Here is a 15,281-nt window from a genome sequence, read left to right on the forward strand (position 1 = left end):
GGGAGGCTTTGGCACTGCTGAGAACAGACAACCTTGAAGCGAAACACTGAAACTTTGTGTGACTAATTGGATTTACCACAATCTCCGGCATCAGATAAATCTCCACCCCTGGCCCCCAGCCCTCCCCTGCTTCCCTTTCCCACACAGGCTCATCCAGTCTCCCTTCACTGGCCAGCCCCTGCCCTTCTCTCTCACCCTTAGCATTTACCTTCACTGCCACCAGCATTTTGTCGTTGGTGGGGCTGAGGTTGTAACACTCGGCCAAGAACACCTTCCCAAAGGCACCTTCTCCCAGCTCCCTCTTCAAAACGATGTCTCTCCTCTTAATATGCTGGACATCTGTTGGAGGGAGGGGAGGAAGAGGGAGAGGGTTGAGGGGAAGAATGAATCAGGGTTAATTCAGCGAATGGAAAACAACTAATTCAATTTTCTTGCAAGCTGCACGGGAACTGAAATCGCTTCGCAAAAATATCTACGGGGATCTTTTTACCCGCCCACAGAAGGCAGCCATCTCTGTGATGGAGTTAGTCTTATGCAAAACATCTGTGAAGAAAGTACTTGAGGTTTATCAGTTCTCATGGCAAGCTCAGGGGCAAATTCTGCTACAAAGACTTGAATCTCTTTGGAATGATCCTGGAAATAATCCATCTCCTGCGTGGTGTAGCAAAGGTCACATCCTTCCAATGAAAGGCCAGGTGAGATTAGAAGGCCCTGTTGAGTTTTGCATTTCAACTGGGATTAGTTTAAACTCAAGCAGGACAGAATTTTGAGGCTGAAGCTTGGTAAGTCCAAGCATTCCTGGGAGGAGGAGGAGCAGTGACCCCAACATTCCTTAGGGCATTAGCAGGAGCTGGCTGGAAGTGCTGGAACTGCCCCACAGCAGGACCCTGACCCTGCAGCCTTCCCCTACACGACAGGAGTAAGGCACAGCAAATCTCTAAGCACCTTTGTGGCATCACAGCACCCCTAGAATTCTTCAGCAATAAAAAGAGGGGGTTTTTAACACTTGGAATGAACTGTAGAAGCAGTTAGATATGCACAGCCACCACAGCATTTTCTGAAGGGACAGCATCCAAAACTTCATCTTTATGAACTGTCCTTCAGTGGAGCTTTCCATCACCATGAGAACTGTGTCAGCACAGACCACTCCCAGCCTCAGCCTGATGGTTTTGAAGGCCAGTGGAGAGCTGTGCACTCTTCTCCAGTGCCCAGTCAGCAAAAGCTGATGCATGAGAGGTCTCCTCATTACATGCAACAGTGTCCTCTTTCCTCTCACGTGGGATGTTCATAACCCTGAATCTGTTTGCTCATAAACTGGATCACTTTTGATCCTTTTCCATCTCTTCCTTGTGCCACAGGAGCTGTAAAGCTGTGACCCTTAGATTAGACGTGTTTCCCTGCAGAGGAAGGGGGTGGAAGTGACTAACTCTGGGTCTCAGACTGGCTGCAGGGACACATCACAACCTGCCACCAGCTCCTGCCACCCAGGCACCCGAGCAGGCACCTGTATCAACCTGAGGGATCACACAGGTACCACTTAATGCATCAAAAAGCTAATGGAACACAAGGATCCTAATGGCTTTCATGCAATTAAGCTTTTTAATTAGGAGCTCAGAGGCAGGTTTATGGAGCTGCCCTCTCTGGGCCCTTGGCTTGCTTGGGAAGATGGATGCTGCAAGATTGCACAAGCAATGGGCCTTGTAATGAAAGACACCTCTCTGGGAATTCCCATTGACCTTTCTTAATTGTTCAATAGGCTGAAAACTGTTTCTTACTGATATTAATAATATTAGTAACATTGTGGCCCATGTTGGTAGGCACATCCAAAATGACTTTGGTTTTAAACCTGCAGTGGCAGCCAGGGAGAACAAATCACATATGGACTTTGCCTTCTCCACCTGGTTTAGCTGAGTGTTTAAGGAGCACCTGGAGAAATCTGAGATATAACATGTTGAAATGTAAAGCAATGCACTTGGGTGAGGAAACTCCTAATATAAGAAGAGCTCAAATGGCACCAATTTACTTAATAGAGTAGAGGAAAAGGGGTTTATCCTCTTTGGCTTGGCAAGCATTTCTATAGCACTCACCACTACATTACCTTGGTCTTACTGTGTTGTCAAACCACATATTTGCATTCTTGGTCTCCCAAATAGCAGCAATCAAGAAAGCTGTGAGGAATGATCTTGTACTGAGAGGAGCCCAAGGATATTTTTAAAAATTCAGAAATGTAGCAATTACAATAGGATTGTCCCATTTGGTGTGAGATGAAGTTAAATAGGAAACAGTCTCAGAAAAACCAGCAACACTATTTAAGAATTTTTACACTTCTGATGAGTAACACCATGAGAACTGAGGCAAACCTCTTTCTAAACTCTCCAGGGTATTGTCCAAAACTTTCAGCTCCCAATGTTTCCTCCCAATAACATCTTAATAAATTATCAGACATTTCTGAGAGCTGGCATCCAAACTGTGTAATTACATCTATATTATTAAAATAATATCCCATCTGTCTCTGAGACCAGATTTTACAGCTAGTTGTTAAGAGTCACCTGAGAAGTTTCAGGGAAAATTCATATGAACAGTTAAATGTGGTAGTATGGCAGACAGAGTTGAATTGAGGGAGAAGCAATCCTTTTGCAGTAGTGGACTTGTGTAGCACTGTTGGATTGAAAGTTAACTTGGGTGGTTATAAAAATAAAAAGGTCATGAAGTTAAGTAGTTTGACAGCAACTGGACAATCTTAATGTAGAATCAGAAAAGTACATTTCCTGATGGCAATTTCTCTCAACCTCAAATAGACATAAATTTTGCTTCACAGTATTTTAGGCACAAATGGAATAATAAGCGAGTTATAATAAATTGCTTTTCCACATGCTAGAGGCCTAAAGTAGTGAAGTTTAGATCAAATTCTTCCCTTTACGGCGAGATCAGCACTATGATTAATTCTAAGCCACTATAAAATACAGGTTTAACCACAAGGCAGTGACAAACCCCTATGTCACAGCGTGGCCAGCAGCGTTATTGCGCTCACCTTGCACCTCTGCGCTCGCCCATCCTGGCCGTAACTCACGAGGAAGGCCAAATAGCCATGAAAGATGCTGTGCTGCAAGGGCACCTCAGAGGTTCATCTGCATAAATCTGTTTGCCTGCTCCTGGAGGAAGCCGAGCCCTGTCTGATAAACAGCTGGTGTTTATTTGTTTTAGGCAGGCAGTGCTGTGCTAATCTGTCTCGGCTGTGTTGCAGTCAGCCCTGTAGACAAGGTGGATGCAAACTGCCTCTCCCGAAGCACCACTCTTTTTATTTTTTTCCTCCCCATGTACCATTTGCTTATAAAAACAAGACAACAAGACAATTCATAAGAAGATCCTATGCAGAAGCCACAGCAAGACCTGACAGGAAAATAAGCAGAATTGACAGCATGATGTGAGCTCATTCAAAGCCATGTTGTACCTACGGGAAGGATGTGAGTGCCTGACACTGAAGTAATTCCACTTTGCAATGAAACACCTTCCAGTCCTTGGTTTGGGATCAGTATATTTTTTCATGACACAGAAGAAAATTTGGGCAGATTCCCCACCTTCCTTCTTGTCCATCAAGATTTAGAGAAGGTGTTTCAAACTTTTGCATTCACTGCTGTTCTGAATAGCCCATTAAACACATCAGAAAGCACCTGACCTGCAGCTGGTTGGAAATGGCCCATGACTTCAGCTCAATGATGGCAGCATGGGGGTAAATTAGAGCATTAACAAATGTAAGTCTGGGACCCACTTTTACACATGCAGAAAGCTTTCCTTTCTCCAGAAGAGCCAAGGCAGAAGGATGGCAGCTTTGCATCTGCAAAGGGACCTTTACCTAACCACCTCTGAACCTTTTGCAGGACAGATGATTTGATCTGTGCTTAAAGTGAATTTAGTCAGAAAAGTGGCTGTCTGAAACCAGAAACTTCTTCCTCCCCATCACTTGCTCCCACGTGTCCTTAGTCATGCCTGTTCCTCTCCTCGAGACAAACATCTTCTAGTTTGCTAAACTTGTGAACCCAACACAGCCATGGGATACTGGGGAGGAAGAAGAGGGAACAAGTTTAATTCTGCTTTCCTCACACATTAGTCTACCATGTCCCAGTGGGTCACTTCTGCACTGGCCCTTGTGATAGAGCCTGGAAAAATCAGAACTTTTCCACTTACATCACTGATTCAATGATTCTTCTCCCATCTTTTACTCTCATATTGCGGAGTCTCTCTGTCTTATGGCAAGGTCAGGACAAAAAGACCCCGACTCAACCTCCAAATTCCAGGTAGAGCATATGGAGCTGGTAAAAGACTGTGTGCAATGGAAACACCTTGTTTTGAATAACCATCACTTCTCAATCACATGAGCAGATATTGGGAAGTTGTATGAGTACATTTCATGAATCTAATTTTCCAATTACTGTCTCATTTCTAAATCAGTCCTGGGCATCAGATGAAGAAGGGATGGGTTCAGTGACACTGCAAATTCTGCATTCCAAATTCCCATCACAACCAGCATGTTTGAAACCATGGTTTGCTAATACTCTTGAAACCTGAATGCACATGATTGTGTTTGGACACAGATGACTCCAGTGGGAGGAAAATGGACAAATCAATCTCCAGAGTAAACCATGAGCAGTACCAGTAGTTAAGTTAGAGCAAACTGCAAAACTACTAATGCTGGATCATTTACACCAGGTCAATTTCAATTGTTAAATTAATTTCAATTATTTCCTTACATCGTCTTTCAAACTCCCAAATAGCTAGCAGTCTGTCCTCTGGTATTTCTAGTGGACTACTCCAGTGTATTTCTGACTCTGAACTATTAATTCGCAAGCAACCTGTAGCTTGCTGGTGAAATAGACCAAAATTATAGACATTTCCACTTTTACTTTTGCTGCCCTCTTTATTGGAACATTCCTCTTCTTGCCTAGAAAAGACCAATAACAATTTTCTATAAATTTTTCTTCTCCCCCAGCATGTGACCCTGTTTTCCCTAAAGGTAGGTCCTTTCCTGCACCTCTCCATCACCAGCTTCTCCCTCCCTTTGCTTTTTCACTTCATGGCATTTCCCCTCTCTGTTTCTTCTTCTCTATTTTTTGCCCCTCATGCTGTTCAAGCCCTGTTTTAAATCTGACTTATTTTAGATCTGTTTCTAGGGTATCCTGATTTGGGTCTGATCCTGGGCTCTTTGTAGATATGGTCTTGATTTTCATAAGCTGCTAATGCCTCATTTGCATCAACAGCACTTTATAAATGATAACAACAATGACATTTTTCAGCAGTGGCTGAGTCATTTGCTGCAACAACTAATTTATGCCAAAGAATTTTCTCTTTTCTCTCCACATAAGTTGTCCACAAAAAGGTAGCAAAGTTCTCACTTAGTCAATGTGATTCATTCATTTCTTCCTCAACACTGCTGGAATAACTCTTGTGAATAAATGCTGCACAGCCCCACTGTTCCACCACAATTAAAATCAAATAAACAAAGCTTACAATTTACACTGGAAATCTTGTCACCACCACATGTAAGTACCAAGCAGAGAGCCCTTCATGTCAGGCAGTCAATCACAGCCTGGACGGGAACCAAACTCGGTGAGTTACCCAGTGTACCTGATCAGAGCAGAGCACGCACATTGGGCAGGACCAGACTAAAAAGCCCTGCCACTGGAGGGCTGGCAAGGCATTCTCTCACAGATTTGTCTCACAGGGAGAGAGGATAACACATAGGCAGGCTGCACAGAGCCCGAGTCTCCCTCCTCACCTGGTGCAAATCCATCAAAGTCAATGGAGGATATTGATTTCAATCATGGACTGCTGGGAAGTACATGTAAACAAAGGGAGAATCAGTCCCACGTCATTTTAAAAAATGGAGACATAAACAGGCTGTTTCTTGTCTCTGCCTGGACTCCAAGTAGGTAGCCCTTCACTTCTGGTGGCTTCTGTCCCAGCTCTGACATGAGCCACCTCTGGGAAAGGGCCCAGGTACACGTTCCAGCAACTCGGCACGGTGCCCAGACACTGGGTCTTTGCCAAGTTCCTCTGTAAGGCACCCTTCAAGGACTTGGACTCAAAAAAGTCATGATTATAAGCACCAAGCAGTTCTGACACAAATCATAGAGATTTATGTAAAGCATATCTGAATCTCTGGGAACTTGGTGGAGCAACCACAGCCTTCAGCTCACTTAACGATCGTATTCCTTTCATAAAGACTTCACGAGAAAGCTATTTTATGTTTCTGCAGTTCTTTTCATTTTCTCACCATCCCCTTCATTCCTTGGGAGCAGCACAAGGCATAAGTGCAGCTCCCAGGTGGGAAGGAGGCTTTATTGCTCAGCTGACCCAGCAGACCCAGAGCTAATGCACTACATGCTGCTAAATGGACCTTGGTAAAAAATAACAGGCCTTGACGCATTTAGCTGGACAATCTTGGCTAAAAGAATGATCCAGTTATACCAATCTACACCAGGAGCTAAAGCTCAGTGCAATTGAGCTCAGGAAAACAGGAGAGGAGCAACCTCTGCATGCCAGATCTCCGGTGCTTTGGAAATACCTGACATCCACCATTCCTAAGCATACCTCTGGCACTCAGGACATCACCAGCTCCTCTGGTTTTGCTGCAGCAATAGCAGATGGAGAGGAAGCCCTGACCCAAAGTGCTGTCTTTCAGCTTCCAGCTGACTCCAGCCAGCCCTGATTTGAGGGAGAGACGCTGCAGAAGAGCCCTCAAGCTGCACAGAGGGGTGTGATTTGCAGCTAATCCAGTGACTGGATTAGCACCCTCTGAGCTGCAGTACCAGCTCCAAAAGCAGCCACACACAGACAACCAACAACAGTGCTCATGTACAGTGCTCTTGGAGCTGAAGGGAAATGGAAAGGGAGTTTTTGTGTGTGTGTAAAAGAGCTGATAGAAAGGCAAAGCACAAGCACCCCTTAAACCAACAACTCACCAGAAGCAACTCCAGAGCACATCAGGCTCCCTCAGCAAAACACCCTAACAACCACCTGGAAGCAGGTGACATCACCTGGTATGACATACCTGCAAAGTTTAAACCCAAACCAAAGCAAATTCTCATTTACTTCATGGAAAAAAAAAAATCTGAAAAAAATAGTAAAGTTAGAATGCACTCGGCACCATTCCACACTCACTTTTTAAGCAAAAACTTCTCTCTGACCTTAAACCACCTGACATTCCTATTAAAAAACTGCACAACATCAAGCCCTCCTCATCCATTTCAGTCCCATAAATCTGAGTACAAACCACTTAGCAATTATTTTATGAAGAGAGCAATACAAAGTGTCTCACAGGTGCTGAGCAGTCTCACGCAGAAAGCACAACACTGCACAGGCCTGCAGAACCAAGTTATCCTGGGGAGATCTAAACCAAAGGAGAAAAAGCAAGAGGAAGGATTCTGAGCATCACCCTCAGCTTGACAACGACCACAGCAGCAAATGAAAGAGCCCTTCAGCACATCCATGCCTTGCACAGCAGTGGGTTCTTGCCTTCGAGTCAGAATCCATCTCCTCCTCTTCCTGCAGATTTATGACTTTCTGGAATTACTCAAGCAAGAGTTCATATCAACAGGACCTTCCCTTGATCCAACAAGGTAAATCTCTTCACCTGAGCTGTTGTCAATGATTAAAATGTCCTTTAGTACGGAGACCTTGAAGACTTTACCAGAAGAAACCCAACGCTCCAACGGCTCCCTGTGGCTGCCAGGGTTGGGGTTAGGCAGCAGGCAGCTGTAAATGGGCTCCCAGTTGTGCCCCAACACAGTCTCTGCCTAATCTGCTCGTGCTCAAGACACATCTCAAGATCCTCTCAGGTTAAGACAGTCACTCTGGTCTCCCTTGCTATTGTCACCTCTGCAAAGCCTGGGGACAGGTTCACCCTGTGCTTGCCAATGTCTCGGCATGCACCAACTCCTCCTCAGCTGGCTCCCAGGGGAACACAAAACAGTGCTGATGGGACCAAAACCTCACTAACATTCCAGGTAAGGGCTTAAAAACCATCCAATGATTCCCAACATCATCTGCACCTTCCTGATTTCCGTCTGACACTAGGCTGGAAGGATAAACTGCCTTTCCAGCTTCAGCAGCTTCTGTCTCCTTAGACATCCAGCACCAGCTTCTCATCCTGAGGGGACACTCAGGCTCTGCCTTTTGTATACAAGGTCAGCAGACAGCTGGCATCTTCTGAGGATGACGACTAAGAATATCAAGACATGGGTAGAGGGGGGAAATGAGTGGGCTGCAGAGGTCTTTGCACTGGGTGAATGCCCAGCATATCACAAAAGGGATCTTACACAAAGCATCGCCCTCACCAATTCATTGATACCCTCCAGCAGCTCTTGGAAACAGGGACTGGGATTCTTGGCAGGAGGGGAGGAAAAGGGAAAGCATGTTTTCTTTCCACCAGCCAGGCCCCTAGGTCCCCTGCTGCCAAAGCACTCAGAATAAAACATTAATTCAATACCACACATTTAATTACACATTATTTGAAAGTGAATTTATTTAACAGAGGAAAATAGTCTTCAGAGAGCATCTGCCTCCTTCAGACTCATGCGTCTGCAGGGAGGGGGGCTTGGAGAGGAGATAGGAGGCATAATGGTTTGTTTTACATCAGCAGCTATTGCTGTTCAGCTCATCCCTTCAGAACAGGAGATTTTAAGGAGATAGAGTTGTGTTTTGCAGCAACTTACCAGCTGATTTGATTTTCCAGCTAGTTTTCACTTGATTGGAAAGTGCTGCTGCAGACAGATACCACTTGTCTTTCTGTTTTACTATTTTTCCAGGGAAAAGGCAGGATTACTGGTGGAGGGTTGGAGGGGGATTGGCTGCCCCTCGAGGCACCACGTGATAGTCAGATTTCAGGCTTAAGGCTTCAACAACACAGGAATCAGACACTTAACAGCATCCCATTGCTGAGATGGATAATCACAAGAAAGTGGGAAGTGACCGGGGCTCAGCAGCAGCCAGGCAGCTTGGGGAACGTCTGCCAGCAGGAACACAGAGCCTTACCTTCCATCCTCGAGTCACAGGGGCTCAGGGCTATGGACTGCCCAGCCTGGGAGGTGACTGCACAGCTCTGCCTGCTGCAGCAGGGCCAGGAGCTCAGCAGAACCTGCTTTCAGCAGCATCCAGCCTCACATTTCCCCAGCCAGAGCTCCACTGCAGAGATGGAGCAGAGTCCAGGGCCTCACGTTTCCCCAGCCAGCAGAGATGGAGCAGACTCCAGGGAGCAGCCCTTCCATGGCTGAGCTGCTGCAGAGTCAGAAATGAGTTCCTGGGTCCTTTGAAGGGAGGAGTTTGCTCACAGTGAACTCAGCCCAAGCTTTGGTCTATGCTGTCCTCTGGCATGCCCAGAGTGTCCCAGCAGGCAGATGCCACACAGGGCTGGCTTAACTGGTGCCACATGAGACTTTCTCCCAGCCCTCGTCCCTGTACTGGCTCTTCACTCTCCTTGATTTGGGAGCAGCACTGAAAATCTCCCTTATCTCTGCAACAGCCTTGATGAGACTGCATTCCCCCTCACCCCATGCCAGGCACCACCACTGCTCCCTCCAAAAGGTGCCAGCAGAGCTCAGCCCAGCCAGTACTGACCCCCACAGACATTCCCTGGTCAATCATTGCCCTTTTTGGCCTCAGCAGCCAGATCTTGCTGCTGTCATTCCCATCCCAGCCATGCCGCAGCCTGCTTGCACACCCATGCAGATATCGCAGCACAGGTTCAGGTCACAGCGTTAAACTTTTCCTTCTAATTCTGAGTATTTAGGGGGGTTTGATACTGCTGTTTCAGTGTTGTTCAGTCACTGCCCTTATTCACAGTTTGAAGGATCTAGCCCACAGCATAATTGCTGAAAAATTCCAGATATATCGAATATGTTCTGGAAAATATGTGACTATTAGAAGGGTGGCACTAAAGAAAGAAGCATGGTTTGGAAGTGGTTTAGACTAAAACTGTGATCTCCATCATAAAGCACAGAACAAGAACTGACCCCAAAGTTGGGTGCAAAATGAAGAAGTATTTTTAGACAAAGTGCAGTTTCCTCCAGATGTGGAACTGCATAACGACTTTCAGAAAAATCTGTTGTGACAGAATTCCTGGACCGTCTCAAAGCAGAAAATTTGGTGAAAGAGCCTTGTGTTCTGCATTTTCCAGCTAGAGCTCCAGGCAGGTTGGAAGTGCTTCTGATTGCTGCTGTCCTCACCACCATCACAAAGAATAAAAGGACAATTTTGAAAGAAATGTAAAATCATCTCTTTGTGTGTGTGTGTGTGTCTGTAGACTCCAGGTAGTAATATCACTTCTTGCCCCATGCCCAGTCATTTTCCCACCAACAACTTTGCTTGGTGGTCATTAAAGGAGTGGCTAATGCAGCCAAACCCATGGAACAAGAAAATTCCAGAAGTGAGGCCATATGGAGCAAAAACATGAGGTGTTGAGAGACAGCTCTCAGGCTCAAGTTATGATTTTGTTAGAAAGTCTCTCTCTAGTTTGCCCAATTTCCATCTCCCTCCTTCCTTCCCACCTCCTCCAGCTCCCTTTCTCACAGGACCGACACAGGAGCTGTTTTTATGTCCGTGCCTTGATGAGGTGTTCCCTCAGATCCACGTTTTCCTAACACCCCAAATGGACCTTGCTCTGTCTTTGTTTCTGCCTGAGGTTTCCTTGGCTTGTTCTGCTTGCACATCCCTTTTTCCATCTCACCAGCTCCTCCTGCAGAAGGAAACCCCTGAAGGAGGAGTAATGTGAGACAGCTCTGCCTGCTGGGCTCTAAAATTACTGTGGTTTGGGTGATTTAGGCTATTGTTAAGAGGCAGCAAATTATGCAGAGAGGGATAAAGAGGAGGAGGATCATACAAAGGAATTACTAATCTGATGGGGAGAGCAGCTGGTCCTCATTTAACCCTCCAGGTCTGTGCATGATTGTGCTCCTTTGCCCGGTGCCTGAGTCACAAGTAGCAGCTAATTTTGTGCTGGTGCTCCTGTGAGGCTGCACACCAAGAGAAATCCACTTTTCCTCCAAGGTTCCCCTTGCTGTAGGAAAAAAAAAAAGAGGGGAGAAAGGAGCCCACCAGCACCCTGGGCCCATCCTGCAGAAGAGGATCCCTAAAGGCAGCAGCTCAGCCGCGCATTGACTCCAAAGCTGTTCCATGGTGGGATCCAGCTTGTTCTCCAGGCACTGGCTGTGCAGAGGCGCTGTCCAGCCAGCACCACCTTCCTCTGCTTGGCACAAACAAACCTCTTTGGGCAGTGAGAGGTGAACCAGAAATAGGTCTCCTTGGTTAGGCTTTGAAAATCCCTCATCACCAGGAGGTCAGCACTGTTTAAGGACCCATGTGCTCTTGTTAGAGCATCCTTCCCTGATGGCACTGCTTCACTGTGTCCCTTATTGTGGTTATAAAGGAGAATCCATCCTGAGTTATTGTCTCTGACACTCCCAGCACAAGGAGAACACGGGGTGATAAAACAATACATATTTGTCCATTTTTCTGTCTCTCATCCTTCAGGAATGTCTCACACAATTATGAGCCAGATGGTTGGGGTGAATTTTCACAAAATCCTGCACAAATTTCAATGAGTGCAAGAGGGGAGAAAAGAAAAGAATCCTACAGTTTTCTCCTGTGGCCAAACATCAGTGTCTGCACCAGAGAAAATATACCCAGTTAATTCTTCTTAAAGGCCCTGGTGAGACTCAAGAAAACATTCTGCAGTGCTGGTAGCCTCAGAAGACATGATTAATTGCAGATGGTGAAAAGGTGCATGTTCAGCTTTAACTGAACTCTGTTTGAAGGCTGGATGATTATTAAGTTGGTATTCAAGGCACATGGGGAAGGCAACCTATGAGGATCTTCAGCTACAAACCCAAGATATTGTATTTATATATATAGATATATATACACACACACATACTTTATATATATATCATATGTGGCTTAACAGCTTAAATTTAAATGTGTATTATGAAGTTTTACAGCAAGAACATACTGCTAGTGGAAAGGACCAAAATCAGCAAGATTTCTGCAGAAGGTGGGAAAGAGTAATACTGTTTTTCAATTACTTGAGGATGCAGAGGCATAAAAAGAACCTCCCAAAGCTGGCAACAGCAGTTTGTAAATGAATATATGTAGGTGATGCTGCAGAGCACTGAGTGGGGTATAATGGTGGAAAGATCTTCAATACCTTAAGCTGTTTCTCCTCACCAGCCTAGGACAGGTCTCATTTCATCCAAAAATACCTTGAACAAGACTATATATGTTGCTTTCCTGAACTGCCTTAATTGAAGGGCCAACATCAGATATTGGGATCGTAGCATGGCAAAATGAGAGGCCACTAATCCAATCCATCAATCTCCCTACAAATCCTGTTTCCTTATTGCAATGTGAGCTTGGAAAGTGACCCCAAATTCAGCCTGTATTGAAAAGGTCACCTTGAAGTCTTTTCTTTATCAATCAGAGTTTAAATCAAGTCTTTTAACCTTTTCCCAGGGCAGAGATTTTTTTAAGCAGGTAGTGGGAAAACATAACCAGATCAATATCTGAGTGCATATGAGCACTGAGTTCAAAACTTCACTCAGACTTGCATTTACCTAGCCAGGCTGCAATTCTCCTGCAAACAGAGCTCACATCAAGTTGTCTGAGGTCTCCAAACTAGAAACTGGAATTGTAAAGAGAGAAGAAAAAAATAAAAAATAAAGAAGGAATGAATAATTACTGAGCTGTTAAAAATCGCATCTTCATTTCTGGAAAGAGTTCAACGAACAAAAAAATTCCTACGCTGCCCAGTTTGCTTCATTTATCCTTTCTTAATGGATAGTGCTGTTTCTCTGTGGCATAAATTGCATAAATCTCTCTCTCTAGGGATTCCTCTCAAACACATCCCAAATCAATGGAGGCTCTGGCTGTGTTTGGGACCTTGAACATAGTCCATGCTGCTGAAAAATCCCTCAGTCCACGATTCTACTCTGGTTCCTGCCTTCAGCATTTTCTTCTAGATCATTAGCAAACATCAAGAAAAACACAGGTGATTAACAGTGACTTCCAGGACACATCACTTTCTACCTCTTTCCAATTGGAAACACTTTTAGCAACAACTCTTTTCTGTCTCTTGCTCTTAGGGCAGATTTCTACACGGGCTCTTTGTTTTGTCGATGCATTTGTCAATGCTTCTACCCCTAGTCATTAATTTCAGATGCCTGGTTCTTGTCACACACTTGTGGAACACCTCAGTGTACTTTATCCACTGAATTTCTCTCAGATATGGTGGCAGTGAGCTCCTCAGGATTAGCTGAGTGTGACCTCCCACCCCTTCAAGCCGCATTTCTTTGGTCTTCACAGAGCATTGCTTTCCGGGTGTTCTCCCACAACATCCTTTAAAGTTTAAGAAGATTCCCAAGAATTTCCCAGAGCAAACACCTAACTCACTGGTCTGTCTCTTGTCCCCATTATGTCCACCACTTTCCAACTCTCATCCATCTGCCCAATTTTAAACAGGCAAATTAAAATGTCAGCAAAGAGCTTGGCGAGTTGTGTGCATGCCCTCAGGATGTGCTCTCCATCTCTAGAGGATGCTCACCTGGTCCCGTGCCCTTGAACAGCTGGTCACTGATATGAACTCTTCATCCTCCATAAAGTTGGATGCAATTTTGGCAGTTGAAAAATATTTAATAATCTTTCTCTCCTCTTATCACTGATTCAGGCTGGCTTTTGTTCTGCCATCAGTGTAAGTACTCCATATATCACTCTCAAGATAAACACTTTCTCCTCCACATTCTCTGTACCAGATCCCCGTTTTCCTCAAAACTCCAAACCCCTCCTTGATGTGACGCCAGTTTTGTTGCCTCTGAGATGCTTATGAGCAAAAGGACTTCCCTGCCTGAAATACACCCTCAGCATCCGTATGGCTGCCGCTCTTTCCACCCTTTGTTTTCTCCTGCATTCTTCTTCCTCCCCTCTCCTTTCATTGTGATACTTCAGCAGTGCTCCATTATGGTTCCAGTCTCTGGCTTAGCCAGCCTGGTGTATGTCAGTCCCATCACCCTGCCTTTTATTATCTTTATTTTTACTGGACTGAATGTTTAGGGCAGCCTTCCCAACTGTGTCTGAAAGACCTGCATTAAAGCCCAGCCAGCTTTCCTCCACTCATTTTGCATTCCCTGTAAGCCAGCTCTCCAAAAGGCCACTGGTTTTGTGTGGCTGCCCTTTCTGCAGACCCTCCTCAGCACTTCAGCTCCACAGGGAATATAATCACTTCAATTTCAAGTGTATTTATTACTGTTGCTCAATTTCCTTTAATCTGTCATTTCTCCTTCTCCTCCCCCTATGACTGCTTTCTTTTCATTGAGCTGTGAGTGCTCTGAGGAGGTTTTTACCTCTGACCCTCTCTGCCTGCTCCAGCCCATCCCTGCACTGGCTCACGCTGGGCTCCTTCTGCACTGATTATTGCTCGTTACCGTGTGGCTTAATGAATGTGCTGGGCCCTTTGCAGACAAATGCATGTGTCACAGGCAGCACCTCCCACTGCTGACCCCTCAGGACTAACTGAGGCAGAGAAGACAACACTTTCAGGCACAAATTGCCTATATTATCAGCACTGAGAAGGGAAGAGACCGAGAAATCTCCAAGGCCTGTCTGACTCTTAACAACAGAGTGCCCATGTCTGCCTGAGTCTTGTAAAACAACACATTTCTGGGCAGGGAGAACAATGTTTTTATGTAGGGGATGCATGTCCCTCCAGTGACAAGGCTGTAAAACCACAAGCATCCCTTCAGAGCTGGAGCTGTAAGAGCCAGAGAAGCCCCAGCTGACATGAAAACCATCAACGTGCCTCCCCATATGTAAAGCTGTGTGAGCACACACACCTCCCGAGGCTTAATTGGTGTATTAATGTATTAAAGCACTGACACAAACAAACAGGGACTGCCTTCATAAGCTACAAAATCCTTGAGTACATTGTAATTAGCTGGGCTTGTTAAACCACTTAATAAGCAATAGATAGCATGTGTCTGATGCCCCTGTGTCTTGGCTCAGAGGGAAAGACAGGCAATTGCTTAAATATGAAATGTGTTCAGTTCTTAGGTGAATCCTCAGAACTGTTCCACTGACATAGGGAACTTTTGCCCAGGGCAGACACAGCTGAGACCAACACCAGGGTCACTCAATACAGCCCCCCTCCTCCCCTTATGTCCTGCTCCCAGCAGACAGCTCAGGTTGTGTCAAGGAAAGGTGGGAAGGGCTGGCACTGGGAAGCAGCAAGCCACCACCAGCAT

General features: G+C 45.4%; 1 protein-coding gene across 1 annotated transcript in view; it reads right to left on the minus strand.

Moving 5' to 3' along the window:
* The window catches only part of NTRK3 (neurotrophic receptor tyrosine kinase 3), a 202,114-nt gene that overhangs the window by 39,847 nt on the left and 146,986 nt on the right, over positions 1–15,281 (minus strand). Inside the window, exon 13 of the mRNA XM_005419711.3 lies at positions 209–339. Coding sequence (XP_005419768.1) covers positions 209–339 — 131 coding nt within the window. The remainder of the gene's footprint in view (positions 1–208; positions 340–15,281) is intronic.

Source organism: Geospiza fortis, unplaced genomic scaffold, assembly GCF_000277835.1.
Source record: "Geospiza fortis unplaced genomic scaffold, GeoFor_1.0 scaffold171, whole genome shotgun sequence".
Classification (NCBI taxonomy): Eukaryota; Metazoa; Chordata; class Aves; order Passeriformes; family Thraupidae; genus Geospiza; species Geospiza fortis.